Raw genomic sequence first — 24,611 nt, forward strand, 5'->3', positions numbered from 1 at the left:
AAAAATTAAAATGCGCAGAGCACGTTTCTGCAGATGAATGAATGGTTGTGTAATGAAGGATAGGTGTAGCCCCATGATTCAACGCAGTATGTGAGATGAGAGTAGAAAATTGCGAGGTGTATTACTCTGAGCGTTTTTAGAGGAAAGTTTTGTCGTGTTTGAAAAAGTACAAAACATGCATGGCTTAGTTTCTTGCAGTCGTTACTGGTGTGCTCCTCAAAATGCAATGACGAGACCAGCCTGACACCTAGGTATCGGCATGATTAGAATAGAGTAATGTCTTTCTGCCCAATCCTCATGTTAATAGAACCTTTGCCTTTTCTGCCTGAAGATGTGAAAATTACGCAATTTGTTTACGTGCACTTCACCGTTAATTTATTACTGGTAAACCATACAGCTATATTATTTAATTCTTAATTAGCAACTTCTTTTCTATTAATATCTTTACCACAAACGAGTACAGTTGTATCATCGGCGTATATAACGGCATCACCATCTTTTTTTGCAGTTGCGGTAGTCATTTATGTATAAGGAAAACAGAATTGGTCCTAATACCGATCATTGTGGTACCCCATGTGAGACTGGCAAAAATTAGGAGGTGTCTGTTTCTATATGTACTCTTTGTTGTCGTTGTGTGAGATAGCTTCGAAAAAAGTTTGATGCTACGTCGCGGAACACAAAGCAAGGTAATTTCAATAATAATAATTCATAATCAACCGTATCGAAATCTTTCGTTAATTCCAAAAATATGCCTATATGTGTTTCTCTATTATGTAAACTATTGGTTTATGGTTTATTGAGGTTTAGCGTCCTAAAGCAACTCAGGCTAATTATATATATATATATATATATATATATCATTTACAATGGCTGTAACGGCTTTGCTTGTTGATTTGTTCGGTCGGAATCCGTGCCGATTAGATACAGTCAGATTGTATTTTAATGAAAAGATTACCATTCGTTTTGTTATAAGTTTCTCAAATAATGTATTAATTGTAGATAGGACAGATAGAGGTCGGTAGCTTTCTAACACAGCTGGATTCCGCACTTGAACACAGGAGACACCCTTCCCTTTTTCAGAATATCAGCATAGGTGCCGAAGTTATAGGTGGTGTTAAATATCTTTTCTAGGAATGGGAAAAGTATGTGTATTTTTGATTTTAGAAACTTTGTGGCTATAGCATCACAACCGGCAGCTTTACCAGTGGGTAGTCAGAACGCCAAAGAACTTATTTCGGTGATGCTATATCGAATAATACATAGGATTGGACAGAACTGCCAGGCAATCGAAAATAATTAATTTGAGGAATTTGCAGAGCTATGTTAAGATCAGCACCAGTGAAATATTCATTAAAGCTATTTGCCAGCCTCAGCTTTGAAAATTCAAACAGGGAGCAATCTGGGAGCTTCGGTATGTGCATTTGCTCCTTGATAATCGCGTTTATTACCTGCAGTAGCTTTCTAAATGCAGGTATAGATTCATAAATCAACAAAGGATCATTCTATCTGGCGTGCTTGTCTTCTGTTCGGGGCAAGTCGTCATTCAGCATGCAGTATTCAATAAACAGGCGGAGTGTAATATAAAGGTAATATAAAGAACGAGCACATCAAGGCTAAACACAAACCAAGACCAGCATTGTGCAGAAATGATCTATAGAAAGATAACTGCGTTTCTTAATAAAAGCAAATCTAAAAGTATTAACAGAGAGAACAAAAGGCAGGTAGTCGACACATAGCTAGTGGAAGCACAAAAAAAAAATTCAAGCTGGACGTCATCAAATGATGATGGTTGCAAAATTCGTCCGCATTCAAAACTTTTTTGGATCCCAAACCCGTTTGAAGCTGGTTCAAACCAGAACAAAGTGGCGCTCCTGAGCCGAACTCGGAGCTGAAACCGAAAAGCGTGAGCCCTACAGAACCTGAAAAAATTCCGGTTCAACACCGTACATGAGGGTGAGTTTAAAATGGTGCTAAACTCGCGCTTAGCGCACAGAGCTAGCAAAAACATTGAATCTGGGAAAGCTGCGGCACAGAAAAGAACAAACGCAGCAAGTTAGGCAGTGAGAAGAAAATTCTAGCAGCGCTAGACAACTGGACTAGCAAAAGGAGGAGAGAAAAACATGGTGCTGAAGGCAACCTCACAATGCGGAGGCCTCACGGAGGTAGGGATGGAAAGCGAGGCTAAAATAATTTTTTGAAAATTGTAAAACGTGGGATCGAAAAAAAAGTGTTGAATGAGCAGGCAGCAGCCATTAGACAAGAGACGCCCCTCTTCAAATCGCATAACGGACCAATGAAAGGCCTACCGCAGTATGTTTATCTCAGAATCTATAATCTAAGAGCTGTAAGGCGTGGGGCCCTGCTGCATAACGGTAACGGTAGAGCATTTCCCACCATCGGGGTTAGACGACGTGAAAAAAGGCATTGGTGCTGTCGAGGGGGAGGGAGAACGGTAGCGCGCTTTCCATCAAACTTTTTCCTTCTCTTACTGGACGCATGACTGTGAATAGAAGTTTATAGGTCGTTTTCGAAGTCTGAAATGTCTCATTTAGCCTGGAGGATTTCATTGTCAGTGAGACAGTTAGCGTCACATAGGCGCACTTCTCCAGGTTGTGGGCCTTGTACTGACGCAGGCTGAGCTTCGTATTTGCATTGATCAGAACCCCGAAGGTCCCTGCAATAGCTATAGCGTAATAAAGACCTGGCATGCGATTCTGTTGTTTGTCTATGGCGGATGATTTTGCGTTGTTAGACCACGTCACTTGACACCACTGGTTGCGCGTCACTCCCTCGCAGACGCCTCGGTTCCCTTGGACTCCCGAGAGAAGAGAACAGTTTTTCCACGTGAAAGTTAGAGGGCCGACCCCACACCGATGGAACTGGTGCGGTAGGATACAAATATCTCGTGCCTTATTTGGCAGCCACGTGTGCACATGCGCACATGCACATACGGGAACACAGCTTAACCAGTTTATTTGGCGCAGAAAACGCCAGAGAGGCGCCATGACAGCCTGAAACTCTTTTGATGCGATGAGGAACTTTGCGAACGTTTCACGTCAAGCCGAAAGGTTGGCTTTTGACCCGAAAGACGCGTATTCGATCCCGGCCGTGGTGGTCGCATTTCATTATACGCGAAATGCAAGAAGCCCGTGTACTGTGCGATGTCAGTGCACGGTAAAGAGCCCAAGGTGGTGGAAATTTCTGGAGCCCTTCACTACAGCGCCCCGCATAGCCTTAGTCGCTTTGGGACGCTAAGACCGGCGCCGTGAGAGAACAGTTCATTACTGTTCAAAAACAGCACAGCGAGAGAACAGTGATACGGAAAAACGGCACAGCGACAAAAGAGCACCGGGAAAAACAGCATGGCGACAATACAGCGCAGCGAAAAAACAGCATGCGTCAGAGCAGTACGCTGGACCAAACGGCACTCTGATAAAACAGCAACGAGAAAAAACAGGACGACGACGATTGTACGCAGGGGAAACACAGCACGAGGACATAACAGCATAGCGGAGTACGGTGCAGCGCTGCTGGGGGGGGGGGGGGGGGGAGTGAATTCATAAGCCTAACCGCAAACGGTAAATTACGACATAATTGGCAGCGACAGTGTTCATTTCACGGGTTCATTAAGAAACAGGTTTGGGGAATGCTCGGGAGATTAAATTTCCCGCATTTTCTGGTGTGTAATAGAATGTCTAACGCTGAAGAAATTGTTCTGGAAGCATTGATTCCGCGGGTTGACCACCATGGCGCTAAATTCTGGCACACACGGCCGACGCATGGCTCTGGGTGTACCACAAGTTCTTACTCTTCAAAACTCTTCCTGTCGGCAGTTGAACCTTCATCAAGTTTATTTGGAACGAGCAACAGTGTCTTCGTGCACTGAAAATATCCAGTGTGCTATGCTTACTTTTAAAGACAGCAGAATAGCCCAAACGGACATTTTCAGGTTGTTTGGTGTTTCAGCAGGACGCTGCACAGCGGCTGTCTGACGCCGACCGGCGGTTACTTTACTTCGCGGAGTGGGCTACACAGCTTACCTGAAAATTCTCGCGTCAGCGCGCATTTGTTCAGTGCAATTTGATATTGAAGCTGTTTTTTTTTCACTTCGAAGAGAAATAATAGAAACATCAAGCTTCAGAACATTTCATAGAAGTTACTTGTTTTAAGCTTGAAAAACAATTTTATAAATAAACAAGGGAAGGGGCTGAGGGGCTCGTTATAAATATGACAGAAGCCAACAGCCACAGAAACCAAGGGGCACAGGGGATTTTTTTTTCCGTGGGATCCGAACCCGGAGGTCGTGGGTTCGGATCCCACCGGCAGCATGTGGTTGTTTTTTCTTCTGCTTTTCTAATCAGTTATCTTTAAACGATAACATATTCAGTAATATTCTAAATTGATCAACACCACAAAATAAATAACTAAAAAAAATCCCCTGTGCCCCTTGGTTTCTGTGGCTGTTGGCTTCTGTTCAATTTTATAAATAGATCAACTTTCACAGATTTAACCCTATTTCAGCAACCTCAAAAAACACCTGTCAAACACACAGCTAACACAAGAAACGCAGGGGTGAGTCTCCTGACGCGGACTGTGCAGTCTACGGAAGCAGACTTGTTTAATGGCAGGGATTTTCGTTTCACCGGAAGTTTATTGCCCAATCGGGCTTGAAGACAGCGAGGGTCCAGGAAAAAAAAGAACAACGAATTGGTAATTTACTATGTTCTCCTTCAGCAAAGACAGCAAGAAAAGCTTGTCTTAACTATAGCGGTGGGATGGCTCTACCCCTGTAATAGTGGTGTAAGACATTTGTTTGACCAACAGTTACAGGCCGAGCATATTCCTGCGAAATACTCGTAAGAAGGGCCTACAAAGCCAGGTCTTCCTTACAGGGTGCTTGAAAAGTGGCAATAAAAGAAGAGCCGCACGAACTAAACTGCTGACTTGAAGCGTTACTGATTCGCCGTTGTACGTTTAAATGAGAGCTACGACGTGTAACTCTATTGGTTTTGGTTTTGGTTTTATGGGGTTTAACGTCCCAAAGCGACTAAGGCTATGAGAGACGCCGTAGTGGAGGGCTCCGGAAATTTCGACCACCTGGGGTTCTTTAACGTGCACTGACATCGCACAGTACACGGGCCTCGAATTTCTCCTCCAAAGAAATTCAACCGCCGCGGCCGGGATCGAACCCGCGTCTTTCGGGACAGCAGCCGAGCACCATAGCCACTGAGCCACCGCGCCGGCTTGAACTTTATTCCATCGAATGCGTTATTTCACAAGGAACATTTGACCGTAGAGCGGATGTCCGGGCCAATTTTATCTGTCAATTGCCGAGATTCTGCTTACATAATACAGAAAGAAACCCGGTCATTTTAGCCAAGGAAGCAAGGACTGCAGAACCACTAATTTTGCCATATTCACCGTTCAAGCAACGCTGTTCGTGAGTAAATGATAATGCCCTCTTTATAAATGAATCAGCGAAGTGACCGGTCGCTAACTCTAAAGGTCGCTGCATTATGTGTTGTGATTCAACGTTTGCGGTTACGGCTATTGTAGTTAACCTCCGCAGCAGCGCTCCACTGTACTACACTGAGCTGCTATGTTGTGCTGATTGTTAATGCGAAAGCATTCTTAGGCTATGTCGGCGAGGTTTTGTCCGCAAAACGTGTCCGCAAAACGCATAGCTGTAATCGAAAGATGATGACGCGAGTACGCTGGCAAAAAATTAGGTCTATAGGATGATTAGTTAATTAATTAGAGTCAAATACCGCAAAAATTTGAAATAGCGCGGGCGTCGGTATAGTGAGTGGATGGGAAAAATGCCGGAGACAGCTAAATAGTGGAACAATATGCAATGGAATGAAAATAATGTTTGAAATGAATTGAACTGTAGTAGATGAGTGATAAAGAATCGAACAAAAAGTTTGATTGACATCGAATAAGTAGTTAATTATTTATGGGCAAACACCATTGAATGGTTAAATAGGCTGGATGGGGATATAGTAAGTGGAAGGGAAAGCTACCACCGCGCCAAAAATGAAAAAAAAAACTACAATGGTTGCCTCCAATTAATCATTCGATTGCCTACCAGTTCTGTGCAGTCCTATGTATTTTTCGATATAACATCCACCGATATAAGTTCTTTGGTGTTGTGATTACGCACTGGTAAAGCTGCCGGTTGTGATACTATAGCCACAAAGTTTCTAAAATCAAATATAGACATACTTTTTCCATTCCTAGTAAAGATATTTAACACCGCCTATCACTCCGGGACGTACCCTGATATTCTTAAAAAGGGAAGAGTGTCTCCTGTGTTTAAGTATGGGAATCCAGATCTGTTAGAAAACTACTGGCCTGCATCAGTCCTATCTAAAATTAGTACATTATTTGAGAAACTTATAACAAAACGAAAGGTAAACTTTTTATTAAAATACAATCTGACGGTATCTAATCAGCACGGATTCCGACCGAACAAATCAACAAGCAAAGGCGTTACACCCATTGTAAAAGATATATACATAATAGTATACATAAAGGAGAAACAGTTATTGGAATATTTTTGGACTTAAAGAAAGATTTAGATACGGTTGATCATGAATTATTATTATTAGAATTAGCTTGATATTGAATCCGCGACGTCGCGCCAAAGTTTTTTCGAAGCTATCATACACAACGACGGCAACGAGTACATATAGAAACAGACACCTCCGACTTTGATGATCGGTATTAAGGCCAATTCTGTTTTCCTTGTACATAAATGATTTCCCCAACTGCAAAAAAAGATGGTGATGCCGTTATATACGCCAATGATACAGCTGTACTCGTTTGCGGTAAAGATATTAATCGACTAGAAGAAACTGCTAATAGAGAATTAAATAACATGGCTGTATGATTTACCGCTCATAAATTAAAGGTGAAGTGCACATAAACAAATTGCGTAATTTTCACATCTTCAGGCAGCAAAGACAAAGGTGCTAGTAACCTCAGGATTGGTCAGAAAGACATTACTCAAGTCGAATCATGCCGACACCTAGGTGTCGCGCTGGACTCGTCATTGCATTTTGAGGAGCACACCAGTAACGATTAGAAGAAACTAAGCCATGCTTTTATTTACTTCTTCAAGCACGACAAAACTTTCCTCTAAAAACGCTCAGAGTAATACACTTCGCAATTTTTCACTCTCAACTCACACACTACGTTGAATCATGGGGCTATACCTATCCTTCATATCTATAACCATTCATCATTCTGCAGAAACGTACTGTGCGCATTTTAACCTTTTCAGGTTACTGTGAACATACTGCAGAACCATTTCCCGAACTGCAGAGTATGCCATTCCCAGTCGCACGTGATTACAAAACAGCTTGCGCTGTGCATAAAATTCTGTCAAGTAATAACACGTTTCCCTCCACCATCTTTATACTCCCAAAAAGGCACTTCGAGGCGAAATTCTAGAGGCCTGTGTGCTGTGCGATGTCAGTGCATGCAAAAGAACCCCAGGTGGTCGAAATTTCCGGAGCCCATCACTACGGCGTCTCTCATGGCCTGAGTCACTTTGGGACGTTAAACCCCAATAAACCAAACCAAGCCAAACCAAACCAAAAAGGCACACACAAAGTGAGGATTATTATATTTTTTAACTAACCCGCCGTTTACAACGTATACAGCACACGGTTATTAACATATATTGGTACAAAAATCTGGAACACTCTTCCAGCAATGGCTAAAAGAAGCCCAAATTTCTCTCGCTTGTAGTGGATATTATCGATAAAAATAACTTTTAATCTCTTGACGAAATGTAGTGTACTAAAGAGTGTATAACTCTGTTCGTATAGAATGTTCTAATACTACTGAAAATGTATTTATGTATTATTCAATGTTTATAACGAACGTCCACTGTTGTCGCTTCCTTCATTTCATTGGTTGAATTGGCTTGCTTTAGTTGATTGTTAGTTTTGTGTGATATCTTCTATGCGTATAAAATGCACTCATTTTTTTTACTATTGACGCCTAGGCACGCTATGTTTTGCACTGATTACATGGGCCCGAACTGGCAGCTTGCTAAGGGCCCAGATGCTTTTATCACCCTCTTGTATATAACGCTCGTCCATAGTGAGTAAACTGAAACTGAAACAGAATTATAGGTAAACTTTCCTGCACAACTTATATTGTAATAATTTCGGTACGACGGAGTTCCCAGAAGGGATTAAACGTGACATGGTCCACCTCCTGCCAGAGCCAAACGTGGATAACGCGCAATCAATTTGATATTTGCGCCAGTGAAGCCGAAAAAAAAATTGTGTGCCAGTTTTTTTTCGCTAACCGCTGGGTGCGCTAAATTTAGTGATGAAAAACTATTAGGAACTAGACTATCGATAATATCGATAGCTTTTTTAGCTTTCGCTAGAGTAAATAAACCACCGACACCTGCACTATCGAGACACTATCAATAGCTTTATCGATAATGGAATCAATAGTATTACTATCAATAGTATTATCACCGATATTACTGTTATCGATAGGAAAACTATCGATGGTGAGACTGCCGATAGTAACATTATCGATAGAAACACTGTTGGTATTATGCATCTGCTGGATAGCGATACAGCCAAATATTTGCGAAACCTGATTGGTTTCACGGTCTTATGAGGCTTAAAGCTCCCAAGAGACTCAAGCTGTGAGGATGCCGTAGTGGAGGTTTGCGGGTAAATTACGGCTAACTGTGGTTCTTTAACATGCAATGGCATAGCATAGTACACAGGCCTTTTGCCTTTCGCCTACATCGAAATAGAGCCGCCGTGGCCAGGGACCGAACCCGCGTCTTTCTATTCAGCAGCCAAGTACCACAACCTGACTAGCAGCAATACTGAATTAATGCATTTATCAAGTGTCTTGTGGATGAATCAAATATTTAATTCCGCATTAAAGGACCCGAAGTATGTTCATCGATACATTGATACTCACAAGTAAAACGTTTCGCAAGTTTCGCGACTTTGAGCAGTCCGATTTTCTTTATTTACTGAACTGTCGCATCCTCTTTGCAACAAGGTAGTCTAGAAAGTGCGCGGTCATATCTACCTTGTGTTCATTGCATGGAAATGTAATGGGATGTTTATCAAGCATTTCATCGATGGTGCGGTTGTAGGCGTGGCAGTGGTTTGTCGCTTGAAGCATGGAAGTTTTTTCAATTGAATGTTAGATGAAAAGGACATCTTGATACACCAGCTAGATGAAAGCTAAATATGAGAAAAAAATCACAGATTACAGGAAGCAGTTCCACATAAGTATATCTATTTATGTATTACATCCTAATGAAGGCATTCGACAGCATGATGGCAGGAACAAGAACAACGAACGTTAATTGCTGTACAACTTATTATTTATAGGCTTATGATAGCATGGCATATGCACTGCGCATGTCAGGTGGCTTTTTCTGTTTATGCCGACCAATATACAAGTTAACCTATTTTAAAAATAACTGGCAGGGCAGCGACAGGATACAAGAGCTAAAATAAAATAATTACCACTTTAAACTGAGACGCAAAAGCGGGAAAGTTCAGTTTAAAAGGTGCCTGGGAAATGCGTCCGATGAAAGAACCAAAAGCACTACGAGTTGTGCTGGCTAACACGACACCATCTTGCACTGCACACGTCGTCTTGCTGACGTAACCGCTGCAGAAATGCTTTTCGCAAACATGTTTCGCAACTAGGACAGTCGCGGCACTAACACTTTATCCAGTAACTTTACGTAGGGAACGTATGCAGAGTTCGCTGACGCGTAGCCTGCGAAAACGGGCGAGTCCTGTCAGTTGCTCATATCATCAGTTCCATACCAGTCACTCGGGAAACCAAGTTTATCATTCAGAGGATACGCGTCGTTGATTTTACAGAATGGATAGAACTATATACAGCAAGTAGTATCAATGAGGCTATCGATAGTACTATCGAAATTACTATAGCTACTACTATCAATAGAACCATCGCTAGTACTACCGATACTAATATCGATAGAACCATCGATATTACTATAGATACTAATACTAACTATCGATAGTACTATCGATCGCACGCTATCGACAATACTATCGATAGTATCGATAGTATATCGGTAGTTTTACATCACTAGCTAAAATACATTGGCCACCGCGTAAGCAATATGAAATACGCTCCAGTGAAACCGAAACAAGAAGAGTGGGCCAGCTGCTTCATCAACCGGTGGGTTTTTGAAAACAGGTTTGAGCAGCAAGCCAGCAATCCGAAATTCGCGCTAGTGAAACCGAAACAGTAATTATGAGCAAGTTGCTCACACTAACGGCTAGTTGGGCTAGAATCGACGGGGTCACTGCGGACTAAGGGAGCGTCCCCTCTTGTCATACTTTCAGTATGCTAAATCACTATTTCGCTAACGTCGTCGCGCAAGCAGTATGCCTTCCACTAAGACGACGCGCCGTCGCCGACTCGGTTTTCTCGCCTGTACTGGACGGCTGGTGCGTCGCAGAAACGACAGGGTCACGTTCGACGCCGAGTATGTAGTGACGCGGCCTAACAATGCAAAATCGTCCGCATTAGCCGAACAACAGAATCGCACGCCAGGGTTACACCTTGTCGTTGGTAGGCTGGATTGTGGTTCTAATCAACACCATGTAATGTCTAGCTCTTGTCAATATCAGCGATGTTATCTGGTGAATTCGAGCTGAAATTACGCCAATACTGTCATTGAAAATTTGAAGCTTGAAAGTGATTCGAAGGTTACCAAAAAGCTATATAATGAAGGTCCCAGAGCCAAACGCTGCATAGGGGCCTCCTCTTGGAAATAAGCACGAAGCAAGGCCGCGTTACATTCGTATGCAAGGGAACGGGAAAATAAAAAGCATTGGAGCACATAAAACCCTAGTGGCCAAGTTTCGGCATTTAAAACTTCGAAAATATGGTATAATCTTTACAAATTAACAGAGCTCTCCGGGCCGCGAAAGAAGGTAAAAGGTAAAACTCGCGCGGTCGCTTTACGGACCCTCTACAGCTCTAACCCTTTCTCCGACAAAGTCTTCCCCCGTCCGTGGGAAAAGGCGAGCAAATACCTATTCCGCCCCCAATTCGTTAATTTGTACGTTATCCTTTTCGTTTTTTAGGAGAGGCGCGTTTTTTGTCTGGGTACTGCGTCGTGCCGGTAGCAACACGCCGAGTCTGCTCGACAGCCAATAGGACAGTGGCTGGGATATAGCAGCGTAAGACAGGATGACATCTGCGCACCGCCCCTATGACTCAGTTTCCTCGGGGATGCCGGTCCCAGAGAACAATAGCCTCCCGTACTATCCCGTGCCTGTCGGCCAGCACGCTGTCGCCAGGGCGGCGGCAACTGTCCTGCTGGGTTTTTTTTCCCGTCGCTGAGGGCGGCTTCTCTCAAGAGATTGCGCTCTCAGGCTGTCGAGGCGCGCTTCTACAGCTAGAAAAAAAATTGTTTAGAAAGCATTTCGTCGCTCTTAAAGATCACAGTACCGGTACGACAAACAGAAGGAGCATCGCTCAACGCCCTCACTCTTGATGGAACAGAGTTGACCGTTCCGGTGAACAACGGTAAGGAGGGGTCGAGGTTTAGGATAAATCGGAAATGTCACGCCTATATTTTGTATTGTCACAAAAGAACTGCATAAAAATTTCGCTTATCTCTCGTTATTCATTTGCGAAAAGAAACATTACTCAAGTTAAGCAAAAAGAAAATAATAAAAGGGGCAGCATGCACATCTGGTATTCTTTAATATTTCACAGAAAATGGGTGCACAAAAACGCTACTCTCCTGGAGTGTCACTTTTTGTTTCTGTGAACAGAAAGTGCGTGAAGAAAAATGTATGGTACTCAGTAATTTGTCACGAAAATAAAGGCACAACGTCCGTGAAAGGCGCCATTTTATCTTCCTTTTGCACCATCAGTTCTATTTAAGCAACACACAAACCTGCACCGGTTAAACTTGCTTAGCATAGGCGTATATTTTTTGCAGCATGAGTAGAATTGTTTTTATCGTTTTATGTCAAATGAAAACTCTTTTGCAGTTGAAACTTGGTTCAGTTCTTTTTACAGCGCCATAGATCTTTGGGGTACTTGTGAAGTTTTCGTGTCGTGCTAAGAAGCCGCGGGCTTAATGAAGTCAGCGTCACCTGACGTGTGGATCGGGCTGCGAGGCTGGCTTCACTTCAGTCGCTGACTTCATTAGTAAGGAAGATGGGCAACCGGTGGAGTACCCGGAAGAAGAACCTCGCAAATATCGCTACGATCGCGGGAAGCGCCGGAGTTTCGCGCCCGTGAAGCGGAGCGAATACTTCGGCGGGGAGCTGACCCTCCCGTGCGCGATCGAGATTATAAGCAGACGACACAAGGGCGAAAAGATGAGGAAGTTCGCGTTCACGAAAGCGCAAGCCACCTGATGCCGGAGGCAGGCGAATGGCGGTGGTGCCACGCTTGCGATCGAGCGACAGTTCAACGGTAGCGACCGGGTTTTTGTTGTTTGTTTAAGGGCGGAATCTCGAAGGTGTTGCGGATTCAGGAGGTACAGCTGTAGGCTTATCGCCGCAATTAATCAGTAACATCACAGTGAGGCAAAGTTATGCCACCAACTACTGCTGAAATTCGAATCATATTTGATGCCACTAGGTAATTTTTTTTTTGGAAATTCGCGCGTTTCGCTTTTTCTCTGAGGGTAAAATGAAAACAATGGTTGGAGTGCTCTCCGTGAATACTTGCTCGCGCAGGGACACCTGGGTGATGTGAAGAAGTAGCCGATTACGAAATGGGCGCACTCCACAGCAAACCAAGGGGTGTACATAGAGCGTGTATGACGAGGCTTTCGATATTCCGCGTGCATACCCTCATGGGAACGCTCCAGCGAACTCTAAAAAACCATCGATGCACCTAAAAACACCCTTTGTATTGGTTTCAAGCACGTGATCTACAGCTTGGTCGACACAGCTTAAAAATATACAGAGAGCACTGGATCCACGCATGATCCAGTACAATTGCCATTCCACTCTTAACTCGACTGGTCATTGAAATCGATAAAATTAGCATTAAGTAATATTCAGAAAAGATTTCGGAACTTCCTCATTAATAATCCGACAATCTACTCGCACGCAGCAGCAGTGGACGACACTGGACAACACGTTTAAACTCGCTCTACTATCCTTCGCAGGCTGCACCTAGCCCACTCGCCCAAACATCCACCCTGCACCTAGAAGCTTTCCGGAGTATTTCCAAGCCGAATGACAAGTGCGCCGGCCTGATCATCTCCCAGGGATTTCTGCGCATCGAGTGGTCTGCGCAGGCCAGGCCCCCAAGTGCAGCATTTAAAAGGAGTACGACAGCGATCCGCTGGCACTCGCACGCAGCAGCAGTGGACGACACTGGACAACACGTTTAAACTCGGTCTACTATCCTTCGCAGGTTGGTGGCGTTTCACTTCTTTTGTATAGCTAGTAACGTCTCTACGCCCACTGCTGCTGCTGCAGTTCAGAGTTTTGCTCTGTGATGGATTGTATGGTACGTCACAACCTGGTACCTGATGATGCTGTTTTCTTTAACTTGTGTCTCATGTGACTACCCGTACCACCTCGGAAAATGTTCTGGTATATCGGCGAGGAATTGCAAAAGCAAAAGCGAAGCGCTCACGTCTACTTGGAATTGCCCAACCTGTGAGTCAGCTCAAAAGCGGCAAGGAAATGTGTCCGAACAATCGCAAGGATCTAACGTCGAGCTCAGGCTTGCTGAGTTGAACTAAAAGTTCGCTTTATTGCTTCCTCTTGTGGCTAAGGTCGACGCCTTTGCACAGCTAGTTGATAAAGTCAATGGCATTGAGGAAGCAGTACAAATGATGTCCGACAAGTATGATACCATCCTAAGTATGCTTGACAAGCAGGCCTCCGACGTTGCGGTTTTGCAGAAGAAAGTTGAGTCGATTGAGCAAGGAAATGCACCAGACACAACAGAACTTAACTTAACAGAACTTAACAGAACTTAGCCGGATAGGGCATGGAAGCACCGAAAGAATGGGAGGCTCACGCACGCTCTTCTTCGTCATGCAGTTGCTCTTCTTTCCGGCTGCCGCCTGGGTGGACCATGGCCAAGTGCATCCTTTGAGCTCGCTCGCCATCAACGCCTCTGCTTCAGGGGCATCCAGTATTGCCGCTCCACCAGGATGCGACTGGTCGACAACTTGCCGCCATGAACAGCTTCAACATTTCCTGCCTCATCACGTCCTGCCACAGTCTATCGCAGCCGCAGGATCATCGACAGTCCCCACTGTGCACCATATAAAAGCATGTGCTGCGCAGTCGCCGCTCATAGGGCATGGAAGCACCGAAAGAATGGGAGGCTCACGCACGCTCTTCTTCGTCATGCAGGTCAGTTACCAGTTCAAACTACCTTACCACTGCTTTAAGTCTGATGATGCCTTTATAGTCGTGCTTCCATGCCCTGGAGCCTTGTTTGAGCCTTTCTGTTCACTTTTATTGCTTTTGTGTGGGGACTTAGAGTGCAATCCTGGTCCTGGCAAACAGGCTCTTGCGGAATTTCTTAATACACTCAAAGATTTAAGCGAGCGCTCAATCAGGATGGAAACAGTGCAAAAATCGGTATCCGAGGCGGTGACTGAACTGAAAGACCAGCAGAGAATCGCTTTTCAAGCTATTTCCGACATAAAGACCCGGTTAGACGTTGTGGAAGGCCAGACTTCAATGCTTCAGCATTGGCAGGCCGATTTTAATGAGCTAAGCGATAAAGTTAACCGTCTTGAACTGGAAGCCTGCGCAATGCGCCACCGATTAGACGACGCAGAGGACCGTTCTCGACGCGACAATTTGCTTTTTTACGGAATAAAAGACGATGAAAGTGAAGCGTATGCTGATTCTGAAGAGAAAGTTTTAGGGGTCATTGCCGATAAACTAAACCTCAGCTTAACAAGTGAAAGCATTTTACGTGCGCACAGGATCGGTCGGTTTGTCGAAGGAAAAACAAGGCCGGTTATTGTCAAATTCGCTATCTATAAGCACAGAGAATCAGTTTTCGCAAAATGTACCATGTTAAAAAAACACTGGCTTTGCTCTCAGTGAGGACTTATGCGTTGCCACACGTAACATTAAAAAAAAGCTAAGAGAATACGGTAAAAGCCTGCATAAACCATATAAACTTGGGTATAAGAAACTGCATGTCAATGGAAAATGTTAGTTATAATGAAGTAGATGACATTGTTTTTGAAATCGCATCTTCGAATACTGCACCGATGACTGCTTCTGCATCACCTAGACTTCTTCGTCCTGGACGCCAATTACAGCCCGATAAGGATAACAAATAGGAATGCGCGAGGGGAAGAGATGCCACATCATCGAAATCAGAATTTTGTGTTTGTTATACTAACTTCGAAGTATTTTTCGTAAGAAGGATGAATTATGCACCTTGATTAACGACCTCAAAGCAGATGTTATTGCATTAACGGAAACGTGGCTGAGCAGCAAAATATCCAATTCAGAATTGTTTCATTGCGATAAAAAATATGTTGTCTACCGCAGTGACCGCACTAAAAGAACAGGTGGTGGTGTTTTGCTCGCAATTGACGAGCAGTTTGATTGTCACTGCATATCAATTGTTTCTGATATTGAATCTGTGTGGTGCTGCGTGAATTTAGGTTTCAGAAAAGGGATAATCGGCGTTTGCTATCGCTCCCCTTCCAGCGATATATCATTCTGTGATAGCTTGCATGAGAGCCTGAATCGAATCACTGTTCGATATCCCAGCGCACAAATCCTACTTTTGGGGGACTTCAACTATCCCAACATTATCTGGTCACACACGTTCCCTTTTTCTAACCCACCGAGCGCAGAAACTAACCAATTTATCACCATCTGCGCAGACTTTGGCTTGACACAAATCGTCACTTCACCCACACGTGTTACTCAAAATTCATCTTCTTTTCTAGATCTTGTATTACCGACTGCAGAAGATTGCACGTCACCTGTAATACATATGCCTGGCCTGAGCGACCACGGTGTATTACATTTCACGTTAAATCATGAACACGCACCTTCATCAAACCGCTCCAAAAATATTAGAGACTACAACAAGGCTAATTTTCTTGCTATTAATGACGAACTGAGCTCTTTTTTAGACATATTCTTACCTAATTACCTGGAGCGCTCGGTGGAAACTAACTGGTGCATGTTCCGAAATAAGGTATCTGAATTGATTAACCGACATATTCCTCTTCGGCGCGTCTACTCGAATAACCAAGCTACATGGTATAATCGATATTTAAACCGCCTTTCTAACAAAAAGAAGACTTTTTCGAATTGCTAGGTATTCATTAAAACCTCAGCGATGGACTGCATATAAATCAGCTGCCTTAGCCTATTCCCGTGCACTAAAGACTACTAAATTTTCTTTTTTTAATGTAACCCTCCCGAACATCTTAAAGTCTAACCCTAAACGCTTCTGGAGCATAATAAAACCTAGCACTAACGACGAAGTGTCATTACTTTCAGCAACTGGAAATCCCATTCCGGACCATCTTTGTGCCACTTCACTAAATGACTCTTTTGTCCAGTCATTTTCTTCCTCATCCGTTGATCGCCACCATCCCAAACTGCAATCCTGTAACTACTGCTGTATGGATCCAATTGTGTTTGACTCTCATGGCATTATACCGATCATTAATAATTTAAAACAAACATCTTCTAGCGGAATCGATGGCATTAATAGCAAATTTCTTCGGAATACTGTTGAATATACCTCTATCATTTTGGAAAGCATATTCTCACAGTCGTACCATGATGGCGTACTACCCGAGGACTAGAAAACTGCTAAGGTCATACCTGTACATAAAGCCGGTGACAAACAGAACCCGTCTAACTATCGACCCATCTCTCTCACATCAATACCGTGCAAAATAATGGAACATATAATTTTCACTCACCTTGTTAATTTTCTTGAAGATAATAGCTTCTTTTCTCTGACTCAGCATGGCTTTCGGAAAGGTTTCTCCTGTGAAACTCAATTACTTTCCTTTACTAATGATCTGCACTTCTACTTAGACTCCGCGTTTTCCACAGACTGCATATTTCTCGACTTCGCTAAGGCATTCGATAAAGTTAACCATTCATTACTTCTATATAAACTCAGCATTCTAAATATTGACCCTTCTGTTCTGAACTGGATCCGCGCGTTTCTTTTTTCTCGCCTTCAGTTTGTGCATGCTAATGACACTAATTCTTCTACCGTGCCAGTTGGTTCTGGGGTTCCTCAAGGATCTGTCCTTGGCCCTTTACTGTTCCTGATTTATATTAATGATCGGCCTGCTACTGTTAACTCTAGGATTTGTTTGTTTGCCGACGACTGCGTGATTTACCGTAAAATAACTAACCATTCCGATATTCACTCTCTCCAGGTCGATCTTAATAACATACTAGACTGGTGTCATAATTGGAAAATGGAAATAAATATTAAAAAATAAATCTATGAGAGTTTCACGTTCAAATACTACTTGTCCTCCTTATTTTCTTCACAGTCATCCCCTTGAAAGCGTGAGATCGTACCGGTATCTTTGCATACATATAACTAACACCCTGTCCTGGAAACTTCATATAGAACATATAGCATCTAAAGCAAACAAAACGCTTGGTTATCTTCGAAGAAATTTTACACTTGCTCCATCTTCGTTAAAATCATTATTATACACGACCTACGTACGACCGCAAATGGAATACGCTTCATCCATATGGGACCCTGGACAGGTCTCACTGACACAGGTTCTGGAAACTGTCCAGAATCGTGCAACTAGATTCATTTTAGGCAATTACCATCGTACTTCTAGCGTTACCCGAATGAAAAGATCTTTAAACCTTCTGCCCCTAGCTACCCGCCGTAAGCACTTCCGCATCTGCCTATTCCATAAGATTTTCTACTCCAATTTTCAACTTCGCTCTCGATGGATTCAACCAGCACCGTTAATTTCTCACCGTCGTGATCATCAACACAAGGTCACAGTGCCTCATTGTAACACAGTGACATGTGCGCAATCATATTTTCCGCTAACCTCTAAAGAATGGAATTCCCTACCTGCATCGTTAACTAGCATCACTGATTCAACTCAATTTAGAAGAATACTTACCACTCTGATTACATAATGATCGCTTTTGTATTTTATTGTAGTGTTGTGTTCTCCACGTACTAGTATTGTTCTTAAACTATTTTATTAATCTGTTCCGTGTTAATTTTACTCACTTCTTTTTATCCTGCCTCAGTTGTTCTATAGTTTTGTATGAATTGTGCTTTGTTTATTTTTCTTGTTATCAACTGCCCTTCCCCTCTGAAATGTACTCTGTACCCTGAGGGTATCAGAAATAAATAAATAAATAAATAAATAAATAAATAAATAAACAGCTCAATGAGCTACAGCAGTACAGTAGAAGGCAGAATATCGAGGTTCATGGCTTCAAGGTGGAGGCAAATGAAAACCTGCCTGAAAAATGAATGGCCTCGCCAGCAAGCTCGAGCTTCCGCAGTTGGCGAACAGTGATCTTGACGCTCTGCATCGTCTTCCGCAACAAAAAGGGAAAGAACCTAGGGTACTTGTCCGATTTGTTACAACACATTTGAAAGGAACGTGGATGAACTGTCGATCACGCCTGCAAACTGACGCCTCAGAGATAAGCTTCCTTGATAATCTCACACCCATGAATAAGCGGCTACTGTTGTTGGCACGTGAAAAAGGTAAAGCAAAAGGCTATAAATGTGTGTGGCAGAAAAACGGGCACGTCCTTGTGCGTAAGGCTGCAGGCATGAACGCCATTCGCATCCGAGATGAAAATGACCTGAGTAAAATAGAGTGATAGCATTGATATATCACTCTTGGTGCGAACTGTTCACGACATGCCATTCGTAACACGCGACTGTGTTTATCACGATTCTACTTCTTTTGATGTTCTAAAATCGGCCGCAAAAGCCCGGTCCACATTTTCCTTTTATCACGCAAACGTGCGTAGCTTAAAAACTAAGGATGAGGAGGTCAACATTTTTTTATCTTCTTTAAACCATAGTTTTCACGTATTGGCAGTCAGTGAAACATGGTATGCAGATACTGCCGACATCGTCCACTTCGAAAGATACAGGTGCGAAACCATGTCTAGAAAAAATAAGAAAGGCGGTGGAGTTGCACTATACATTAAAAATAATCTTTCGTATCAGGCTATGCCAGAGTACAGTTTCTCAACTCTGCACTATGAAACGATTTTTATCAAAACAAGTGGTTTTGTGTTTGGTGTTGTGTATGACCCCCTTCTGCGTCTATGCAAGAATTTTTTTCTTTTCTTGATAATACATTAGATATGCTGTCTTCTGATAAGAAACCAATTGTAATTATGGGTGATTTTAACATAAATGTGTTGCAAGAATCACCGGCAATAAGTTACTTTCTAGACATCATATCTTTATATGGCTTCTCTAAGATTATTAATGTGCCTACACGTGTTACTAGCTCGACTGAGACCCTAATTGATTTATGCCTGACTAATTACGACGAACAGGACCCGACGTCAGGTGTCTTGTTAAGCGATTTTAGTGACCACTTGTCAACCTTTTGCTTTATTCTAAGATCGCGCGCACAAATCACTGCACTTAAATCCTCGGAAATTAGGGCTCAGCCAATAACACAGGAAAAAATTCAACACTTCCGAAACTTGGTTTCCTCTGTAAATTGCAACGTCTGTCTTCGCGAAATCGACCCCAATGTAGCATACAATACGTTTATAGAAAAATAATAGAGGTGTACAATTGCGCTTTTCCTATAGCAATCTTAACCAAGTGCAAAAAAGTACGAAAACCTTGGATTACTTCTGATTTAGTAAAGGGCATAAGAGCCTGAAATCATCTGTTTGGCAGATTTATAAAAACGAAAGATTTGTCAACTCTAGAACAGTATAGAAAAGTTAGGAATAAATTAGTCTCCGACCTAAAGGAATCTCGAATTCATTAATACAGTGGAAGGTTTTCAGAAATTTATTATGATCCGCATAAAACGTGGCGTACTGTCAAAGAACTTCTACAAAGATCGCAAACACAAATTCCGCTTGAAATGGAAATAGGGGGGCAGGTCCTAAGAGGTGAAGCTCTTGCCAATGTAATGAACAAACACTTTTTAACTTCTGGAAATTTTGATGGGGCTGGCTCTGGATATTTTTAGAACTATCTGCTAGCATAGGCTAGCAGATACGATGTTTTTGTCTCCAACTAGCCCTGCAGAAATCTGCAGCCTTATATATAGCTTAAAAAACAACTGTTCCTCTGGTTATGATTGTATCAAAGCAGCACCAATAAAAGCAATTTCTGACTTAATATGTGTTGTGCTCTGCCATATAGCAAATCTTGCTTTAACAGCAGGCATTTTTCCAGAGAAAATGAAAATAGCGAGGGTGGTTGTCCTTTACAAAAGCCGGCACGGTGAACGATCTTGGAAATTGCACGCCAATTTCAGTGCTTCCTCTGTTTTCAAATATCTTTGAAAATGTTATTAATTCTTGGATTACTAGCCATCTACAGAAACACAACTTGATATGTAGCAGTCAATATGGGTTTCAGAAACATAAGACAACTGAATATGTCTTACTTAGTATAAAAGAAACACTTATTCAGAACATAGAAACTCATACCTATACCCTGGGCATATTCTTAGACTTTAGCAAAGCGTTCGACTCCATTAAACATGACATACTTATTAGAAAACTCCCGTTTTATGGAATACGAGGTATTTCCCTTACACTACTAGAAAATTATCTCGCAAATCGTTCCCAATATGTCGTTGCCAACAACGTTAAATCTGAACTTAGAAACATAATATATTGTGTACCGCAAGGCTCCATACTGGGTCCTATGTTATTCCTTCTCTATATTAACGACATTGTATCAATACCAGGCACGCCAGAAACCATTCTCTATGCAGACGACACCAGCGTTTTCTTTTCTACACCTAACTTATCAACTGCAGTTGCTACTATAAATATATGGCTGACGAATATGTCACAGTAGCTTGCAGCCAACCAACTAGCACTCAATGTTAATAAAACCAAATATATTGTATTCTCTTCTAGGAACAGACCAATTCACCTCGCTAATCCGATAATTTTCCAGTCTCGACCTTTAGAGCGCGTTACGCAAGTAAAATTCTTAGGCGTACAATTCCACGAAAATCTCCGCTGGACACCACATATTCAGCGCATTAAGCTTACCATAGCACAATCGATTGGAATGCTGAATAGGCTTCGCCCATTTCTACCGCTCCGGCTAAGGCGCCAGTAAATTTCAGGTCCTCTTCCTTCCTTGCACCAGGGGTGCCCCGCCAGAGACGATTTGTTTAACTTGAAGACTGAAGCTTTTCTTCGCACCAGCGGTGCCCCGTCAGAGACGGTCTTGCGACGAGATACGATGCAGGGATAAAGGGAGTACTTGAAGTTTATGTACAGATATTTACAATCACATGCAAGTTAAGGCACTGGAGACATACTAAGCAGCAAAAAGACAAACAACAAAAAGGTGGAACTGGCTAACACTAGGGGAGGAAAATGCACTATAATTTTTTTTTTCTGCTTACATCTTTCTGTTGATCGCACATTTATTTTATTTTTTGTGTACACAGTTAGTTTCTATATATATGTGGGATCTGTATCTGCTCTTGCACTACTCTGTTTTGTGTTTTTTTCTTCTTTCTTTTGTTTTTTTAGGTATACTATTAGTTTCCATTGTAGCAGGATTTCCGGGGAAAGGAACTTAGCGACAGCTAGCCAAAATGCCGGTCCGAGCTTCGGTCATCCAGCCAGCGATCTCGCGCCGCGCGCTAGCGGAGCGGCGGCCGCCGCTGCTCATCTTCCTCTATACAATCACCCCCGGGCTGAAGGCGAAGCCATCCTGGCGAGTCAGGGAGACGACAACACACACGGGTCATAGTACGGCTTCAGGCGTGACACATGAACAGTCTCGCGGCTGCGTCGGCGTTGATCTGTGGAGGGTGTCACCGGGTCGACAATGTAGTTGACCGGGGAAGTGCGCTCTACGATGCGGTAAGGTCCGTGGTACTTGGGGAGAAGTTTGGACGAAAGGCCAGGTGAGGTAGACGGCACGTGAAGCCAGACGAGAGAGCCGGGTAGAAAACTGTCATCAGTGTGGCTTGTGTCGAAACGGAATTTTTGACGCCCCTGCTCGCCGGATGTTAACGACCGAGCGAGCTGACGGCACTCCTCGGCATGCTTGGACGCCTCCGAAAGAGTGGTGCACTCGGACACGTCGGGCCGGTAAGGAAGTACTGTGTCGAGTGGTGAGGAAGGTTCGCGCCCGTAGAGGAGAAAAAATGGCGAGAAGCCGGTGGTGGTCTGCGTGGCGGTGTTGTAGGCGTAGGTGATGAACGGCAGGATCCTGTCCCAGTCGGAGTGGTCGGAAGACACGTACATCGACAGCATATCGCCCAAGGTGCGGTTAAACCGTTCCGTCAAACCGTTAGTCTGAGGATGGTAGGCCGTGGCGGTATGGTGAGTGATCTTACACTGTTTGAGAAGAGATTCCACGACCTCGGACAGAAAAACGCGCCCACGGTCGCTCAGCAGTTCTCGGGGCGCTCCATGGCGAAGAATGAAGTGATGCAATATGAAAGAGGCAACGTGTGGTGCCGTAGCAGCAGGAAGAGCCGCGGTTTCGGCGTAACGCGTGAGGTGGTCGACGGCTACAATAACCCAGCGGTTGCCAGCAGCAGTGTAAGGAAGGGGGCCGTAGAGGTCAATCCCAACTCTGTCAAAAGGACGGAAAGGGCAAGGGAGAGGCTGCATCTGGCCGACTGAGTGGTGAGGAGCCGGCTTGCGACGTTGACAGTCAGGGCACGAGCGGACGTATTTGCGGACGTAGGTGGACATACCGCGCCAATAATAGCGGAGACGGAGTCGCGAGTATGTTTTAAAGGCGCCGGCATGAGCAGACTGCGGGTCGTTGTGAAACAGGGCGCAGAATGTCGACCGCAGATGGGCAGGGACGACAAGCAACCACTTCCTGCCGGTAGGGACGTAGTTGCGGCGGTACAATAGACCATCACGAATGGCGAAGTGAGCAGCCTGGCGGCGGAGGGCACGAGGCACGGGTGCCGCCGAGGAATTTGAGAGAAAACGTACAAGCGAAGATATCCAGGGGTCCTTATTTTGCTCGCTGCCCATGGTATCTGTTGAAAACGACAGCGAAGCGCAACCGGTTGGCGAGTGGCAGACAACGTCTGGCGGCAGTGGAGAGCGGGACAATGCGTCGGCGTCGTTATGTTTTCGGCCGGAGCGATAGATGACACGGATATCATACTCCTGTAGGCGTAGGGCCCAGCGAGCGAGGCGGCCTGTAGGGTCTTTCAAGGAGGCCAGCCAGCACAGGGAATGATGGTCCGTGACGATATCGAAAGGGCGGCCATAAACGTAAGGGCGAAACTTTCCGATCGCCCAAACAATCGCCAAGCATTCCTTTTCGGTTACTGAGTAGTTGGATTCCGCTTTTGTCAGTGCACGGCTCGCGTAGGCAACGACATACTCGGGAAAGCCGGGTTTACGTTGCGTAAGGACAGCGCCGAGGCCAACGCCACTGGCATCGGTGTGAATTTCAGTGGGAGCAGTGGGGTCGAAGTGGCGTAAAATGGGAGGCGCTGTGAGCAGCCGGCGTAAGGTGATGAAGGCGTCGTCGCAGTCAGGTGACCAATCGGACAGGTTGTTGGCGCCCCGAAGAAGTTTCGTAAGTGGTGCGATGATAGAGGCAAAATTTCGGACGAAACGTCGGAAATAAGAACACAGGCCGAGAAAGCTGCGAAGTTCCTTCTGAGTCGACGGCTTGGGGAACTCAGCGACGGCACGAAGTTTGGCTGGGTCAGGAAGCACGCCGTCCTTAGAGACGACGTGACCTAAAATTGTCAGTTGGCGGGCGCCAAAGCGACACTTTTTGAGATTAAGTTGGAGCCCCGCGGCAGTTAAACATGTCAACACGTGCTCCAAGCGGTGAAGGTGCGTCTCAAAATCAGGCGCGAAGACGACAATGTCATCTAAGTAGCACAGGCACGTGGTCCACTTCAGGCCGCGTAAAATGGAGTCCATCATTCGCTCGAAAGTCGCTGGGGCATTACAAAGGCCGAAAGGCATGACGGTAAATTCGTACAGGCCATCTGGTGTAACAAAAGCCGTCTTGGCACGGTCAGCCTCGGCCACAGGGACCTGCCAATACCCCGAACGCAGGTCTAAAGAAGAAAAGAACTCCGCGCCTTGGAGGCAGTCAAGGGCGTCATCGATTCGCGGCAGCGGGTAAACGTCTTTGCGGGTGATCTTGTTAAGCCGCCGATAATCGACGCAAAATCGTATTGTGCCATCTTTTTTCTTCACTAGAACCACAGGAGAGGCCCATGGACTACTGGATGGTTGAATGACGCCGCGCTGAAGCATGTCGTCCACCTGAGTGTTGATAATCTGGCGTTCGGCTGCCGAAACTCGGTACGGGCGTTGACGAAGCGGCAAGTGGGCTCCGGTGTTGATCTCATGGGTCACGGTAGACGTGCGGCCGAGTCGGTTTTGAGCCAC

At 44.3% G+C, this 24,611-nt stretch overlaps 1 protein-coding gene across 4 annotated transcripts in view; it reads left to right on the plus strand.

Moving 5' to 3' along the window:
- The window catches only part of LOC149354270 (uncharacterized), a 239,916-nt gene that overhangs the window by 156,365 nt on the left and 58,940 nt on the right, over positions 1-24,611 (plus strand). For 3 of the 4 annotated variants that reach the window (XM_089583252.1, XM_089583253.1, XM_089583250.1), the window contains exon 3: positions 14,070-14,387. In XM_089583252.1, coding sequence (XP_089439378.1) covers positions 14,070-14,387 — 318 coding nt within the window. Of the gene's footprint in view, positions 1-11,413; positions 11,575-13,180; positions 13,432-14,069; positions 14,388-24,611 lie in introns of those variants that run through there. The other variant, XR_016291262.1, reaches the window with a different exon arrangement.

Source organism: Amblyomma mixtum, chromosome 3, assembly GCF_055824585.1.
Source record: "Amblyomma mixtum isolate Tamu chromosome 3, ASM5582458v1, whole genome shotgun sequence".
Classification (NCBI taxonomy): domain Eukaryota; kingdom Metazoa; phylum Arthropoda; class Arachnida; order Ixodida; family Ixodidae; genus Amblyomma; species Amblyomma mixtum.